At 39.0% G+C, this 18,351-nt stretch overlaps 1 protein-coding gene across 1 annotated transcript; it reads right to left on the reverse strand.

The window, feature by feature from the left end:
- Positions 1-4: 4 nt before the first annotated feature.
- kdm7aa (lysine (K)-specific demethylase 7Aa) lies at positions 5-18,063 on the reverse strand. The gene is made up of 18 exons (XM_079454194.1): positions 17,960-18,063; positions 11,931-12,016; positions 11,720-11,837; positions 10,994-11,154; positions 8,940-9,081; positions 8,320-8,506; positions 7,462-7,624; positions 6,560-6,647; positions 4,569-4,675; positions 4,364-4,455; positions 4,042-4,128; positions 3,701-3,931; positions 3,343-3,467; positions 2,940-3,118; positions 2,691-2,785; positions 2,464-2,591; positions 1,450-1,760; positions 5-1,259 (listed from the first exon to the last, which is right to left on the reverse strand). The coding sequence occupies exons 1-18, from the start codon at positions 18,055-18,057 to the stop codon at positions 1,171-1,173; spliced, it is 2,487 nt and encodes an 828-aa protein (XP_079310320.1). The 5' UTR covers positions 18,058-18,063; the 3' UTR covers positions 5-1,170.
- Between the last annotated feature and the right edge of the window lie 288 nt (positions 18,064-18,351).

Here is an 18,351-nt window from a genome sequence, read left to right on the forward strand (position 1 = left end):
ATATATATATATACATACACACACACATACATGCAACATTACCCTGTAAAATAAATATTGTGGGTTCAATACAAGTTGAGATCGACTGAGAATGTGTGAAATGGTCCTAAATCATAAAAAGAATAGCAAATAATATCAAAAGCAAATGATCATTTGCACAAAGCATATATATATATATATATGTGTATGATTATACGTTTATTGTCAACCTTTTTTGGTTTATTTTGACAAATTTAAGAACAAGTAAAAATTACTTTAGTCAAAGCATGCCACAAACTTGTATCCAACCAGCAATATCAATTCACAAACACCAGAGAGTGATGGAAAATATGTTGACTCAAAGAAAACTCGATACATTTACATAAGAATTATATTTTTCTCCGAATGTGTTACGTTTAACTGTTGAAAAACCAGTATAAGCTGGTTAGGTTTTGAAGCCTGGTAGCTGGTCATGTGCGGGTTTAAGCTGTTCTTAAACCACCTCAGGACCAGCAAATGACCAGCTTAATCCTTGCATAACCAGCATATGATGTTTTTTCAACAGGATTGTGATCAATGCTTTTCTAACACATACATGGACGTTGCATCCTAAAATGCGGCCCATTAAATCGACACATCACTCACCGCCATACAATTATTGCTTAGTGGGGGATATACAAATGTTCAGCACCATTTCAACACCACCGCCTTTAAACCTAATACGTCGGACAATCAAAGGAGAAAGAAGTGAACGACTTACAAGAACCAAGAAATTGAGAATTAACAAAAGTCCCGGCGTCAGGCTGTAAAGGTCTGGGCAGACGTCCTTGCCTGTACGGCACTTGTTCACATGCGCTACAGATGCGATTGGAGGTAGGGTGGGGAGAAAAGAGGGGCTTTAGCCCGTGATACACACCTGCGGGCGAACTCCAACAACTTCCACGAGCATATTTGACTTTAACTCTATGCTGCTTCCTCTTGTAACTTTTGGCTGTTAATGTTTTCATTTCCTGATGAAATCTCAGTTTTCCCTGCGTTGATGGATAACGTGTGTTAAATGTAATTGAAGAACAAAAGTGAGTTTGAGCTAATAAACATACCCTGTGACCTAAGCATGCACAGTGTGTGTGATGGAAAATCCCAGCGTATTATGAAAAGCAGCTATGTTGATTTATTACACATGGCCTCGCGCTACAGGAACAAGCCTTTATGGTGGCTCATTTTTAATATCTTCCCCAGATGCTGTTTAGCCGTCACCTGTCCTTTCTTAGGACGTTTTCCTGTAAAACAGACCAAAATACAGTCATCAGAAAGGTTTCAATTGAATAAATCCATAAAGCACATTATACAATTTAAAGTTAACGTAAATGTGTTTATTTGCAAAAACAAATGCAAATTTTTTGCAAATAAACTAAAATTAAACTATAAATTATACGCATTTCTCCACCTACTTTCATTCCGCAAACTCACCTTTAGTGGCCTGGTTGGTGATGGGGGTTGGAGCGAGTCTCTTGGAGGGGTGAAGGGGAGGGGAAAGCGAGCTCTCCCTGTACGAGTACACATTTCCCAAACTCCCGTCCTCTCCCTCTGGGCTCCGGGGGGCCGAACAGGGCTCGCAGCTGTCCCACGCATCGCTGCTACTGTTGCTGCTACTGCTACCCTGACTGGACCACCACGGCTGCTGCAGGACGGCGCCCTCTTCTGACACTTGCTGACACAGCAGTCCCGCCACAGAAAGCATGCCCTGAATGGTGTTATCGGTGTTTGGTGAGGTACGTTCTCTGTGGACAAAAAGGTGTTAAGTTTTAGCACAAAACCAAGAAAAAACAAGCAAAACTTTATAAAGACACTAAATTTCTTTTTAAATTCTACAAATGTTTTTGTTAAGATTTTAATTGAACAAATTATCAAGTAAATCCAATTCAACCCATTTAAATAGGTAAATTATGTTTACTTATTTATTTTGCATTGAGACTACATATATCATTTGGTAGTTGATCTGTCAGCATGCTTTGCATCTGACTGCATTAGGAGATTCAGACTCCAGATTAACTATAAGATGTGTTTTCAGTAAAAAGAAAGACTTGTTTGTGTTTTGTGTGAGATTTAAGAGAGTTTTGATATTATATGTAAGTTTTTTAATTTTAGTATGTTATTAGTAAGTACAAGTATGTTATTCCGCTCATAGAGCAGTAACCGTGCTAATGGCAGTACAGAGACCACAAGTCTCTTCTCATTGACCATCTACGTTGTTAAAAATAGTATTTTGAAAGTACTGTGAAAGAGTTAGACACATGTTTTTGTTCAACGCAAACGTTTCTTATTTGTTTACATTAAGTAGTATTTACTAAATATTTTAACAAATACTAAATGTATTTAATAAGTAGAATTTACTTTATTCTGGTTACTAACTTGTACTTGAATTATAGCATTGTTTTACTTAGAAAAAAATATTCGTGCAAGGATTTTATTGTGTAGCCGTACCGTTTTAAAGACTGCTTATGGTGGCCGTGCATCGGGGCGCTCAGATGCTCCGCAAAGCTCCCCGAGTCTCTCTGGTGTCCTCCATCTTCATCTTCATCCTCAGAACTCCCAGACTCTGATGAGCGTTTCTGTTTTTAGAAAGATACGTGATGGTTAAATATCTGAGAGGAAAAACATTTCTAGATAATGACCTGAAGGGTTTATTTTGAACCTTATTGGTCATTTACCTCAGCAGAATGTTCTGCGTCTGACTCGGAGTCAGTGCCTGAAGAGGCTACGTGTTGTGACGATTCTGTCCTATGTTCTGTCTTCACCTTTCCACCTGACCATACAAAATGTCCGTCAAACACACAGAGATCATCATTCAAATGTAACTCAAGATGAAAATGTCATTATATAGCATACACAGGTTAACTACTTAGATAAGTGTTCTGGATATGTTGGTTTGTGACTCCCGCAGGTCTTAGTTGACTCACCATGGCCGATAGTTTCCTTGATAGTGCAACGTGCTGCAAAATCCTCCTCGGTTTGCTCTTTTTTCACCACTTGTTGTGGCTTTAAAGACGTTCTTTCCAACTTCACCTCACGTTGATGGCATTGTGACATTTCCACACCGTTGCCTTTGGTTGCCCCATCGATGACAGAAAGCCTCTCTCTGTCAGAAGATCAGAAGAATAGTCTCAGATTAGGAAAACCATTTGTATTTCGCATGACTGGACTGTTCAAAACAATTTGATGGGGATTTAAAATGGAAATTAGTAAATTGAAAAAACATTTAAAAACATATTTGAAACAGAAAGAAATCAAAATGCTATGATTGGTTTAGAAAATGTATCAATATTTAAAAAACATGTGGCTATTTTGACTGAAAAGGCTCACCGCATAATTTTGCCATTACATAGCACCAGACGCAGGGCGTTATCACAACTACCCTCAACAGCCACAGCGGACGCAGCGGAAACTTTCTTGATTTTGCCGTTCACTTTGGCAGTGAAAGCGGGATCCTGTTCCAAAACACAAAAGATTTTTTACAGTAAGTATATAATGATGCATGCTGCTAAATAAGTGAACATATCAGATGTCCGGGAAAGGAAAAAGGGTAAAAAACTGAGCAACCCTTCCTTTGTCATCGAATAACACTCGCGTGATAAAGGAATAATAAAAGCAAAGGTGGAGATGTAAAAGGAAATTTGAGCTTATTGCTGCGGTGCATGATGGGACACAAAACGTCTCTCACCTCCTCCAGCTGTCCGACCTCCAGTCTCTTCAGCACCTCCATCGTGTGAAGCTCCAGGATGTCCAGATTAGAGGGAAGTTTGTGATGATGATGATGATGGTGGTGTCGATGATGATGATGATCTCGTAGCTGACGTGCAGCCCGTCGTGCCTGACAGCCCCTCTCCAGCGACGAGCGTGTTAAAAGGCACTCTGCACTTTCCTGAGCCTTTCCAAATTTATTCGGATCACCCTGTTTAGGGACAATAACAAGTTTGCAATTTTTTGGACTTGCACAGTGAACCAACTAGCTCTCAACGTCCCAATTTAGCACATGTAAATCTTTCTAATAAAATGCAATACCTCCAGTAAACGGATCTCCTTGGTCAGAGATTTAATAAGATGGGTTGGCCTGATATTGTCTGGAACCTCACTGTTAGGTTGAGTCAACTGGCGAGAAACAAAAAAATTAGAAGAAAAAAACACGACGATTAAAGTGGATCCAGACATCTCATTGAGATTTTTTTATTAAACTTTCATTTACTTAAAACGCCACCAAACACTGTGCATCATTTTTTTTGTAGATTAACTGGTAGAACATGGTGATGGCAATGCCACGGGTAGAGCTTTGAGATCCAGGAAACACATACTGATCTACTAAATGCATCAGAGAAGCATCTCTCACCTCTCTTCTCAGCCATGTCCTCAGTGATGAGATTAAAGCTTTCACCCCGTCCACCAGAAAACCCTGAGGTTGACATTTATCCTCCCGCAACTCTGAAAACACAAACGGACATAAAAATGCTAAATTCCACAATGCCTACAATTTCACTTGGAATCATTTATATAGGACTAAAAAGTAAATCAATTCGATGTCCCGTTTGACTCACCTTTAAGGGTCTCCAGAAGGTTTTCAGCCACATACCAGCAGATGGCCTCAAAGTACGGGAACTTAAAGAGGTCTGGAGTCTTCAGTCTGCGTTCCATCTCATAACACCTGAATAGGGATGAAGAGATAGATCCGTTCTAATAAAGATGGTGACAGCAATAAAACGTACATAAAAAGGACGAGCATACATTTATCTTTTACAAAATGTACTTCCCCTGACTTTTAAACTCACTTGCATATCATAAAAAGTCATTAATATATTTAATTAATAAATAGTTAGTTTAATTAAAGCTGTATAGGAATCTTTTAAGGATGACAATTTTTGAATATATTTGCAACCATCCCATACTGAGGAAAACTTAAATTGATATTGAATAAAACTTGAAATAACCTGAATTGATTTTGAATTTAATTCAAAGTCAGCCTCGTGAATGCTATAAACTACTATATTACATATTTTAATATGCTGATTTTGGCCAATCAGCATCCAATGTTAGTTTTTAAGTTATGCTTGTAAAATATTTAATAGTATGGCTATTTTATAAATAACATATTATAAGAAAGTAATATATTATATTACAAATAACTACATCATGATTTTAATACTTTTAAAAGTTAGGTTGAAGGCGATATCAGAAATGAAACTTTTATATCTTGGTTATATAATACATTTTTATAATTCTTGTAATAGAATTAAAAACAATATATCATAATAGGATACTAACATAATATTATAATGTAATATAATATAATTCATATACATATATATATGCATGTATTAAAGTTTTCCCTGTGTATATTAGGTGGTTGCCCTGCAGGCCTATTACAAAAACTCCAACTGGTCCAAAATGCGGCAGCTCGAGTTCTTACACGTACAAAAAAGTATGAGCATATTAGCCCGGTTCTGTCAACCTTGCACTGGTTACCTATAAAGCATCGCATAAATTTTAAAATCTTGCTTATTACCTATAAAGCCTTGCATGGTTTAGCTCCTCACTACTTGAGAGAACTTCTTACGTATTATAGTCCATCACGTCCACTACGCTCTCAGGCGTCAGGTCAGTTGGTAATACCTAGAATTTCAAAATCAAGTGCAGGCGGCAGATCCTTTTCCTATCTAGCGCCTAAACTTTGGAACAGTCTTCCCTGCAATGTCCGGGAGGCGGACACACTCTGTCAGTTTAAATCTAGACTAAAGACGCATCTTTTTAATCTTGCATACACTAGATTATCATAATATATGTATTTCAAAGATCTAGGCTGCACTAGTTAGATCAACCGGAACCAGGGACACTTCCAATAACAACTGATGCATTTGTTGCATCAAAGAGTGCAGAACAGTACTCTACTCTCAGCCAGTCTTGTCTCATTGTTCCAAGGTTTCAAGAGCGGAGCGGACGCAGTCCATTCCCAGACCTGACAAATGCTGGACGAAGGAAGTGACGTCCCTACAAAACTTCAGCCACTATTAGATTATTAATGATAATTTTAAATCTAATTTTTTTTTTTTTTATTTTCGCCTTGTTGTGCAAGCACTGTTGAGCTTGTGCAGAGGCTGCAGTTTTTGCCAGAGGGGAACTGGAATCCCCTGGTTAGGCCTGGTTTCCCTCCGAGGTTTTTTTTCTCCTCCAATGGAGTTTTGGGTTCCTCGCCACCGTTTGCATACTGTTTTGCACTGTTTTGCCTGGCCGGGGGGGCTGCTAGAATTTGATAGTCTTATTTAATTAACTCTGCATATAGTAATTTATTGTGTGTCTGATATTTGACCTGTGTTTTGAATTCCATAACCTTTTATGTTTTACTTATAGTCATTTTTTCTTGTACAGCTGCTTTGTAACAATGAAAATTGTAAAAAGCGCTATATAAATAAAGCTGACTTGACTTGACTTGACTATATTATATATTTGAAAATACCTAATATAAATACATATCACATTTTGTCTATACCATGCAATAGCGCAGACACCAAAGAATTGACATGAGAGGTATTACCTGAGCTGCATGCCTATGTTTAAGTTGTGCAAAAAGTTCCCCCCAAAAGCCATAGAGTCCTGAGAGGTGAGCACTGCGTGGATCCAACCTGTAGGGGGCATCAGAGAGCTACGTTCACAATCCACAACAGAGCCATCCAAATACAGCTCAACAACTAAATATAAAGTATAACCTCACCCCCACAAACCCCAAAAAAGACTGCCGCTGATAAAAATATCCGTTGTCTGGCTGTATGTGTATTGGCTGCTGCGTGCAGGCAGAATGTTAAACATGCGGGGGATTTTGTGCTTCGTCAGATGTGACGTTCCGCTTGTGTGTGAAGGGCCGTGCATGCTTTCTCACTTTCACGCTCCACAAAACACGGCGCTGTGATAATGAGGCCCTAGAGTTACTGTACGTCTAACACCTACATGCTGCATCAATGCTATTTCAGTTGCTGAAACCTACGCAGATGGTTTTGTATGATGGCAGCACTTCCTAACTCTTTATACTCAAACGGATACATGCGAGTTGCGTCTTAGCCCTCAGGAATGTTTTTGTTCTGTTTAGTACGTTGCTCAGCAAAGATAGTTATCCGACACACCCAACTGTAACAAGGGTCACAGATGCTTAACACTGAACTACAATTTTCCTGGCGGGAGCCATGGGAAACTGCCTGATATTCTTTTATATCCGTGGCGTGCTGTACCACGCAAGTGTTTTTCTACCAAAGTAAACATTGCATTTTGTGCCCGCTAGTCAGACATGGGCATAGACAATTCTGTCCATTGGAACGAGCTTATAATTACCTATAATCTGTAGATGTTGTTCAACTATATGTTTATAACACTGTAAAGATGTCCACCCGACCGAACACTTTTTAAAGATGGGCATTGAAATGAAAACAACAGGTTTGAGTTCACCTGTGGGAAGAAAGATGGTAGATCCCTGCTTCACCACACATTTGTAACACTTGTCGACTTTATCCCCGAAGAATACTTCGCTCTGATTTGGTGATGAGCTCCATGACTCATATAGTGCAAGGTTAGCCTTTGTCGGCTTGATCAAGTAGAAAATCTTCTCTCCCTGCAAATCAACAACAATGGGTTAACCACAAACATACGATTATTCATTTATATAAATATACAAAATTCAATTGAATTCAATGTATTTAATATAATTTTTAGGATTGTGCATCGTTGCAAAGCACATTTACACAATGTACATAACTTAAAGTTGTGATGATGATCATCATTTACTCGCCCTCTTGTCATTTCAAACCTGTATAACTTTCTTTCTTCTGCAGAACAAAAAAGAAGATATTTTGAAGAGTGTTGGTAACGAAAAGCCGTTCGTCCCTGTTGACTTCCATTGCATGGACACAAAACCAGTGCAAGTCAATGGGGACCAATAGTTTTTGCAACCCAAATTTTTCAAAATATCTTCTTTTGTAGTCTGCGAAAGAAGGAAAGTTATACCGGTTTGAAATGACAAGTGACCTATTCCTTTATATTGACAAAGATTATAATACGTTTCTACACAGAAAGAGGATTGAACTGATGTCAACTCTATTAATAGAAAATGAGACAAACTGTCATTTAAAATCTTACAGTCGATTTTGTTCATGAACCGCTTCAATTACTTTTTAACAAAATGTGTTAATGTATAACTAGATAACAGATGTGGCAAGTCACATGACTAGACCTCCTTTCACAGACTAAAACATTGCGATGACACATCACAGAGTGGATCCAAGTCATATCGCCGGCCTCAGTTCTTACCCAGAGAACATGGTACCACACCGAGGTTCCTCCAAAGTCGATGTGGAAGTCTGTGTAGCTATTCTTTACTCCCATGAGACAGTACTTCTGCACAAACGGTTTGGGGAAGAACGAGTCATCGGGCCAGTAGTTCTCCACCCACGACATCTTCTGCGCTATTTCCGGAACCTTCACTAAATCAGACATCCTGAAAGAAACCAGTTCAGTTCAGTTAAACATTGTGGAAGTTTTGCAAATAACATTCTGTATTTGTATGCAGGGCTGCATAAAGTCTTTGAAAAGGCCTGAGTTTTGTTTCATTCAATTGCGCAACCAAGTGCATTGGCGATGTTAACATTTTTCTCAGAATTAAGTATTATAACTTTTAGTTAAAAACTATTAGTTTGAACAAATTGATCCGCACATAATTTAGTTTCTTTTGAAATTCATAAAGATGTCATAACACTGTGCCACAGGTTAAGTTCATAACATTTACGCATTTACAATCAAAAGCCACTGAATGTTATTTTACCTACTAAAATGTGCTAATTTGCATAATGCTAGAATGCATGAGGTTGTGCATTGCTGAACTATAAAGTATGACAGTTAAAGCAGGACTGGTGGTTTCCACACAAACGTACTTTGTATCGGAGAACTCCAAGCTGATGAGGTTCAACACTTTGGGCCGTTCGGGCTGGTGGAAATATCTTACAAACTCTCCCAGCTTCATCTTGCTGTCTGCTTGTTTCGCAACGTCGATCACATCGATAACTTTACTGGCACCTGGAAAACAGAAAGGGAGATTATTTATGAATAACGTGTGAAATATACACTGATAAGTAAAAAAAATACATTGCATAAATATTCTGATCATCTTGTATGTTTTCTCTTGCTCAGTTTTATCAGCATATATTTTGAAACTTTGAGAGACACAGCTGCATAGCTGCAAATCAGAAGTGACAGCTGAGGACCGGAAACGGGCCTGGACAACTGGCCTCACACACACACAGCTGGCCAGCGTGTGATGACAGGGAACAGCTGGCGGAAAAAAATCCTAAAAAACTCATAATTGCGAAAGGTTTCTCAAGCTCACAATATGCAGAGGAACTGGGCTTAAGAGCTGAAGTATGTACCACTTTTGATCCCGTGCTGATGTTTTTCATCATTCAAGTCTAAGAGTTAAGACATTTGAAACGACATTTAAAGGAATAGTTTCCTTTTGATATAGTTTTTTCCATATAATGAAAGTTAATGGGGACTAGGGCAAAAACTTCAATAAAAGCTGCATAACAGTACCGCGAAAAGCGTTTCATATCATTCGTTGCTTTCAAATCCTTGGGATAACATGCATTTCAATTCTAGGCCTTGATAACCAATGAGCTTTGGGTCATGACTGAAAGGACAAGATCCTGGATACAGGCGGGCCGAAATGAGCTTCCTCCGCAGGGTGGCTGGGCGATCCCTTAGAGATTGGGTGAGAAGCTCGGTCACCCGGGAAGAGCTCAGAGTAGAGCGGCTGCTCCTCCACATCGAGAGGGGTCAGCTGAGGTGGTTTGGGCATCTGTTCCATATGCCTCCTGGACGGACCTTTCCCTGTCCGACTCGAACATTTCATCTTTAGACCTAGGACACGCTGGAGGGACTATGTCTCACGGCTGCCCTGGGAACGCCTCAGTGTCCCCCCGGAAGAGCTAGAGGAAGTGTCTAGGGTGAGAGATGTCTGGGCATCTCATCTTTGACTGCTGCCTCCGCGACCCGGCAGCGGAAGAAGATGGATGGATGTCCTTGAATAGTCCTTTTACAGTGCTTTTTGTGATTTCTGAAGGAAAACATCTCCAGTCCCCATCCACTTTCATTATATAAAATTTAAGCATTTTGGACATTCCGCTTAAACCCCACAGAAGACAAAACACTGGGGTTTGAACAGTGTCCGCATTTCTTCCACCCAAACTCTTGAAATGTGTTTCTTTTAAGTGTGTGTGTGTGTGTTTTATAAGAAAAGAAAAGCAGGCGGAGATACACAAACAGACAGAGAAGGTTAGTGCCCTTTTGTCTGTGCCAGACTGGCTGGGTAACATGATCTGTAGAGCCGCCCGTTCCCCCTCTTTCTCTCTCACACAAACACACACACACACTTCTCCCCCTTGACACCTGTTACTATTAAAATACATCCAGCTTAAAGATCAGCGGCGTGCAAAAGGGGGGGCCGTGTAACATAAGCATTCAGAAAAAACAAACCTATTGGGAACCTGAGCTCAGGCTGGCTGTGCTGTGCTGTACAACAGCTTTGTAACTGGAGATGAAATGTTCCGGGTCTAATGTAGAAGAGAGATAACCTCCACAGCTGTAAATTAATTCAGATGCACGGACAGATAACCATGTGCGCAAAGGCACAGGGTAACCTAAGGCTTCACAGTCCAATGAGAAAGTGTTTAAAAATGCTACTGTGGTTCTTGTTGGCAATGGTAGTACAAGTAGAATAAGCGGGGAACCCTTATTTAAACATATTTAGACTAATACAAGAAGCATAGACAGCGTTGAATTAACTGTCCGTGTTTCATGTAGGTCTGCATATGAATGCAAATGCGTTATCGATCTAAAAGAGGCTGACTTGCTCCAGTGGCCCACTTGTCGAAGGGTCTCTCAGGACTGTTAGCGTGATAGACAGTAAATGCAGCGCACACAGAGCTCTTACCCACGTAATGTACCACATCTCTGACAGAGAATGACGGAGGGGGCAGTTTAAGGCCTATTCCATCCAGTTCAGGCACCACTATGGGGAAATGGAAGCCCTCTTTCTCCAGGTACTGTTGGGTCACCTGACTCCCCTGCATATACACCAGGATCTCACTGCCGCTGTGGAACACCGAACGAACACAGAAGAAACACAAATCAATCATCCCACAATTGGCCCATGCACATGACAAATGCATTCTGTAATTAGTTTTAAATTAGAGTTTGCGTTTACATAATATATGTCGTTGAACTGTGCATATTAATATTAATTTTGTATATATAAACACTATATTTAAGAAAGATATATAAATCAATAGATGTTTATATATTATATAATTTAAATTGTATATAACATACATGTGTATGTGTTTATAAATACAACATTAATATGCACGGTACACACACATATTACGCCAACACAAACTTTTATTCTGGATGCGATTCATCGTGATTAATTCCGATTAATCACCATTATATATTTTTCCTGATTTAAACTTCGGCGACAACATGTTTATTTTGATCAACTGAATACAAATTCATAATAATCACATTTTAAAGCATCACAAAAATAATAGTAATACGGTAATACAGTTTTTATATATACATTTTATACAGTGATTTGTCTTAACTTATTTCCCAGTCTGCTATCTAGTTAAATTATGTTTATATTATCATGTTATCAAACCTGGCGAAGCTCCTCTCCTGGAGTTCCCGTACGAACACAGCCGTTCCCGCTTGCACGGGTTGTGTGCCGTCATTTGGCTCAGTGTAGTCATGCCTGTGCCAGTTATTACGCTTTTTCACTGAGAATGACAAACAGAAACAGAAGTCAATACAGCAATACTTATGATGGAACAGAACAAAAGCATCTGACAAGCACATGTGCCCAAACTTACTCAGAGAGTGTCCGTGGATGGGCTCACAGTTGGGACAGTGGTAAACATCAATATCGGCAGCATAGTGCTCCACTATCTGAACACAACTGAAACGAAAAACCAAGGAAGATAAGTAACGAATGCATATAATGTTAAAGGGATAGTTTTCATGTAATTTCCACCCTGTATGACTTCCTTTCATTTGCAGAACATAAAAGAAAATATGAATTTTAGTAACCAAACAACATTGACCCCCATAGACCTCCATGTATGAACACAAAACCACTAAGACGTTTCTCCAAATTGTTAAGTACCGCAGATTATTACATAGCGCAAGGTGTCCTTAGTAAGTGACCAATGAGACTAATGACATCAGCAAATGCGACTTCTACATTACACACAGCCCACCACAGGTTAAAACATCATGGAATTTTCTAAAATAAACCAAAAGATGACAGGACAAACTTCGTGGATGGCCAATGTTTCTCTTAGTACTCCACAGTCAATGGTTGAGTGGGTGGGTGGGTACTAGCGATACACTCAACAGAGCGTTGCGTCACGGTTCTGATATTTCCTCAGTTGTGCACGTCACACAAACCACACGTCAAACCGCTTTGTCAAGTGTAAAACCACAAACATAACGCTTATCCACCCATTTGAACCTACATTCTGGAGGTTGATTTTAGAGCTGCGCTGCCAACCACTTGAGATCAGACTGAGTTGTGACAGTCCAGCATCAAGAGATTTACTGACCCATCAATTGCGCCCACACAAGAGAACACTGAAAACGTCTCTGTTGTCGGTTTACTGGCAAATTATGAAGAAATTGTAATGTACAAGAGACGCCTTATGTGTATATGCCATCCCAAAATTAACAAAGGCGTTTAGCTTAAATCAAGTCAGAGCAACTTTATTTATATAGTGCTTTTTCCAATTTTCATTGTTACAAAGGAGCTGTACAAGAAAACATATTGACAATAAACAAAACATATAAGGTAATACAAGTCAAAACATAAAAGGTGAAAACACAGAAGACACAGTGAAGACGTGTCAAGTCGCCGCGTCCTTTATCCAGCTCTATCTGAGCTTTTGTCAGGTCAGGGATGCTTCACACAAAAATGGAAATTCTGTCATCATTTACTCACCTTCGAGTTAAATCTTTTGTGTTCTGATGAACACAGATATTTGGAAGAATGCTTATAAACAGACAGATTTTGCCCCCCACACAATGGTAGTCAAAAGTGCTCCAAAACTGTTTGCTGTAAGCATTCTTCCAAACATCTTTCTCTGTCTTCATCAGAACAAAAACCTTTATACTCCAAGTCGAGAAAATGATGACCCTTTAAGCAGTTTTGAATTATTCTGCTGCAAATGCTTTCACAGTCGGGATAAAGGCACCACATCAAGACTGGATGCTGTGATGTGGGGTTGTTAAAATCAGCAGGGGACTCTTGCAGTAAGGTGATTCTCCTCAAACACTAGACAGCCTTTGAACATAGACAGGATTCGGTGAGCTGCTGTCTTAGCTTTGATCTCCTCATTATTGCAGGAAACAAAATGAAAAGACAAAGCAGAAGCAGGAAGCAAGAAAGATGCTTCCAGAAGTGGCTTGGCCGGGGCAATTCTTGTGTAAAAATGCAAGGCCCTTGGATGAATCTCCTTGATTAACAAGCTGATACCAGTTTCACTAGGCAGTGCCATTTTATGTATACATGCTTCTTAACCAGAAGGGAGTCTGCTTTTTCTTTTTATTGGAACCCAAATGTGGCAAAATGTATTCGGCTGTGGCGAACTGATAATATTATGTATTCCACAGCACTTAATGATCCAAGGCTGGCTAGAAAATAAGCCCACATTTTTGGGGGGAATTTAGATGGATCACGGTGTAATACATCTCTTATGGAAAGAAATATCAAATGATTCTTTCATTTTACACCATTTATTGAAAGACTGTCTTTGAATCCCGCAAATCGCTTGGAACAAAATCCACAGCTCCGAAGGGAAAACTTGTACCATTGCCATGACTCCGGCTCAGTCACCAGGGCATCACGGCCAGACATTTGATGACACATGAGCAGATGGGGGAGGAAGGGTTGAAGTATGAATGAATCTACACCCACGCTACTCCTCCGCTTCCCTCCTCCGAGAACAAGACAATAAAGGGAAGAAGAGATATATCAGATCCCACCCCTCTGGAATACGAACGAACTAAAGTTCTCAGCAGTTCACCACAGAGGTACCTTTAAGCATCACAATAAGGCAAATCATGCTTCCTTAGAAAAATCATGGCTTACTCTATACTACTTACAGCAAAAATGACATGTCAAACTAAAAATTACAAGATCAACATCTAGAGTTTTGTTGCTTATGATGATGATAATTTCGGCGAAAGGGACCACTATTTCTTATCAAAATCAATACACCGTATATTATTGAAGCTGTAAAACTTTTAACCCAAGCAAAAACTGACAAAACTAATAAGGGAAACAATTGGAACACAATATAAAAGTAAATGATGGTTACATTATGGTCAATTCCGCATGTGGTTCATAGCACTGGGACTGCTCCATCTATCAGTTTTAAACAATCTCTAAATCCACTGTTATATCCACTGTTTATATTATTAACTGATTATAGTATTATATTATTTATTTATAAACAAACACAGCCAAACTTCAAGAAGGCAGTGCTCTCTCTTTCTTGCTCCAGCTGGTTGACATGAGCACATGCTCCTTCTTCGGCTCTAGAGGGTTGACGCATGATTCTCCAAGAGAATTGCCCAATAAGGGGACCTTAGAAAAGTTCACACGTAGAGGAATTTCATGTTAGAAAAAACTTTCTGAAACCTATACGAACTCTAGTGGAGTGATTCGAGCAGAGAAATACTACATCATACGTCCAACTCGTTTTTTGACAAGTTGACCATGTCAAGCATGAGAAGCCAGCACGTTTAACAGTGTATAGAAGTCAGAATGCATGAAACACTGTGGCACCTCCCCTTTAAGTCTTGAAGGCTTAACAGTGGAGCAAAGAGGTAATCTCTTTAATGAAACAAACAACAATAATTCCAATGGCCATCATATGCTCTTTCTTAAGCACTCTCTATTTGATATCTTTACGTTTGGGTTTTTATGACAAAATGTAAAGATGCAATCTGTAACTCTTGCCTCTGTATCATCAACATCACTGTTCCACAGGATCGGTTCCACCATCCACCTGATCCTCAGTGTTCTTAAATGTCCTACTGTGTAACTTCAGCATAACCAAATGGAATTGCAAAAACAATCACAGTTTCCCAAACACTCTCCCTATCAGCCATTGTCACCCAAACTGGTAGTCCCACCCCAAACTCACACCATTGGTTGAGCAGATGTCGACACGTTGGACAACTTGAACAAACAGAACCATGTTATGACAGCACCAATATGTTTAAACGCTTCAGAAAACTAGCCAAGAATGGTTTACTTACATTGTCCCTGCACATTAAACCACGTGGTACCTTTAAACAATAAAAATATACACAAACTCATGTTCATGTGTCTGTTGCAACTGCAGACATCGAGTTCGGAAATCCATCAATGGGAGTGATTTGTAAAGACACAGAAGAAGGGAAAAATAAGATTACGGAGCATGCATAGTATAATACCAAAGGATTGCCAATTATGAGTCATTCGGAATCAGTTAGGTCTGAATTTGCGCTGGGGTCATGGTGTATGTGGACACATCTGCTGACCCCATGCAACCTTTAAGCTTCCTCCCTGGTAGGCTCAAAGACTTTACATACCAAACCTTTACCCCAGATCTTGCTAAAGTATGTAACTTCAATACTTTCTCCTAGTTTAATGTGCATTAAAGGGATACTTCATCCAAGGGTTCTGTAATCATTTACTCACCTTCAAGTTGTTCCAAATCTGTAAACACTTCTTTGTTCTGATGAACACAGAGAAATATATTTGGAAGAATGCTTATATCCAAACCGATATAGTAGGAAAACTTACTTTATAATTTTTTCCTTCTGTTGAACACAAAAGAAGACATTTTGAAGAATGTAGGACAAACAGCAAACAGTTCTGGGGCACTTTGACTACATTTTCTTCATCTGGTTATAAGCATTCTTCCAAAGAAATATATACATATTTGGAACAACTCATCATTTATTCATTCACATGTCATTCAAAACCTGTATAGGATTTTCTTCTGTAGAACGCAAAAAGAAAATAGTTTGAGAAATGTCTCAGTGGTTTTGTGTCCATACAAGGGAAGTCAATGGGGAGCAATGTCACCAACATTGTTTAGAATATGTTTTTGTGTTCTTTAGAAGAAAAAAGGTCATATAGGTTTGGAATGACACAAAGGTTAATTTTGGTGAACTATCCTTTAAAAGATCAAGCCTGTTTGGCAGACAATGGCAGACACGTGTTACCTCATTCAGGGTGGCACCTGCATTCTGCTACACTTTCTGGTGTACCAAATGTTACAGGACAAGTTTCATATAGCTCATACCAGGTGAGGCTAAAATAATTTCGCCAGGCTTATCTAGATGCAAAGTAAGGCTAAAGTGAAGTGAGACTAAGCGTGTTGTAATGGTTTTGACTATCACACTCAATGGATTCGGGGAATCTGGAAGTTATGAAAGACACACAACCGCTTTAACCATGGGTGACGTTGTAAGATGGGAAGGTAAGATCACAACTTGTTCATTCACACTGAAGAATCAGTTCCGGTTGACCAACATCTAAATTGTTGGTGTTCCAAGACAGACAAGCTTATGTTTAATAGTGCACCTGGTTATGACAAAATCGTTGGTTATAAGCACTCGGTGCAATATGAAATAATTTCACATAAGAGAACAAGACAAACATGGCATGATCAGGCATGATTATCATACTTTCCATTGTGGTAACTGGCAAATATGCAGTTTAAATGCATGCACTTGTTAAGGCATTACACCAATGAAATTATAGTGATTATAACTACATTAAATTGCCCACTGCATTTGCAAAGAAAACTTCATGTATTTGGCACTAACGGGTAAAACAAGAACAAACATATTTGTTGAGTTTTTAGCCTACATATTTGCCACAAGAACGCAAACTGTAAAATGAACTACATCCACTATTATATTATTAATTGTTCGGTATGGAGCTGTTAAACGATTAATCGCAATTAATCACAACTAGAATAAAAGTTTGGGTTTACATAATAAATGTCTTTATTGTATTTCTAAACACTTACGCATACACGTGTATATTCAAGAACGAAATATACAAATCAATAAATGTTAATATATTATGTAAATTATAGGCTATATAAACATGCAAATATTTCCTGAACATATACATGTGTGTGTACATGTTTAAAAACACAAAATAAATATACACAGTACACAAAGACATATATTATCTAGACACAAACTTTTATTCTGGATGCGATTAATCGTTTAACAGTTCAAATTCTAACTGATGATATTATCGTTGTGCTATGATACAACAATAAGAATACCAGTATTGACATGTTTACCGCAGTTTTAAAGCATTTCGGTCGGAACTACTGTTACATGGGTTTGTATTTATAGAATAAGTTTTGTCGTCATCACCGAAACAAGGTGCATAAAACTTCCAGCAAAGATACAACAAAGACATAATATACAATTTATCACACAAGAACATATTAAAATCTCAATAGTACGTTTAGTTTGGTTTACAGTTTAGTTTCATAACACACTCAGATGAGCCATGTGGCTTTTGGCACATCGCTTCAAAAAGAAAACAAGAATATCTAATCGTGATCGAGGATATCCAAGGGCAGACATTTCACAAAACCACTCAGTTAAAATGTATTCCGTATATTGCTTAAATAAATCGATCAATATGGCTCACAACACACACTAGGCAAACGTGATCGCGCATCGTCATATTTAAATACCCTCAACGCGCGTCACCCGGACTTTCACATGACACCCTAGATTCACACCAAAAATACCGGCATGGCAGGGCACCCTGTACATACCGACCCTTTCAGATTTATTGATGAGACTATAATTTACTCACCTGCCGTGAAACCAGTCCTTACATATGTCACATTCGATCATAAACAAATTAAAATCATAGGGCTGCCGGCAAACACAGTAGAGCTGGGCAGCCGCCATCTTCCTAATGTCCCTAAACAACGCTGAGCACGGTATGGGCGGGGATAGCGGTGACGAAGTCTCCCGAAAGGCAAATTGAGGCGGGGTTAAGCACAACCGGAAACAACCGAAGGAAAATTATTTTAACGCCGAAATTGGTCTTCCACTACATACATGAGCATCCACACGAACACTGAGTGGGGGTGTCTCAATAAATTCAATTAATACTTCAACTTTGTCATTTTAGGACCTTCTGACCTGATTCTGAAAAGTCAATGACCTACTATGATAATGTAACTGACACATTCCACTGCT

The sequence above is a fragment of the Barbatula barbatula genome (assembly GCF_947034865.1).
Source record: "Barbatula barbatula genome assembly, chromosome: 4".
Taxonomy (NCBI): Eukaryota; Metazoa; Chordata; class Actinopteri; order Cypriniformes; family Nemacheilidae; genus Barbatula; species Barbatula barbatula.

Excerpts from the sequence above, each read along its gene's own strand:
- kdm7aa (XM_079454194.1), bottom strand. The coding sequence starts at position 18,057 with ATGGCGGCTGCCCAGCTCTACTGTGTTTGCCGGCAGCCCTATGATTTT. Across the intron at positions 11,838-11,930 it reads CATCCACGGACACTCTCTGA|TGAAAAAGCGTAATAACTGG; the intron begins GTAAGTTTGGGC and ends TGTCATTCTCAG. Across the intron at positions 3,119-3,342 it reads TGTAATGGCAAAATTATGCG|AGAGAGGCTTTCTGTCATCG; the intron begins GTGAGCCTTTTC and ends ATCTTCTGACAG.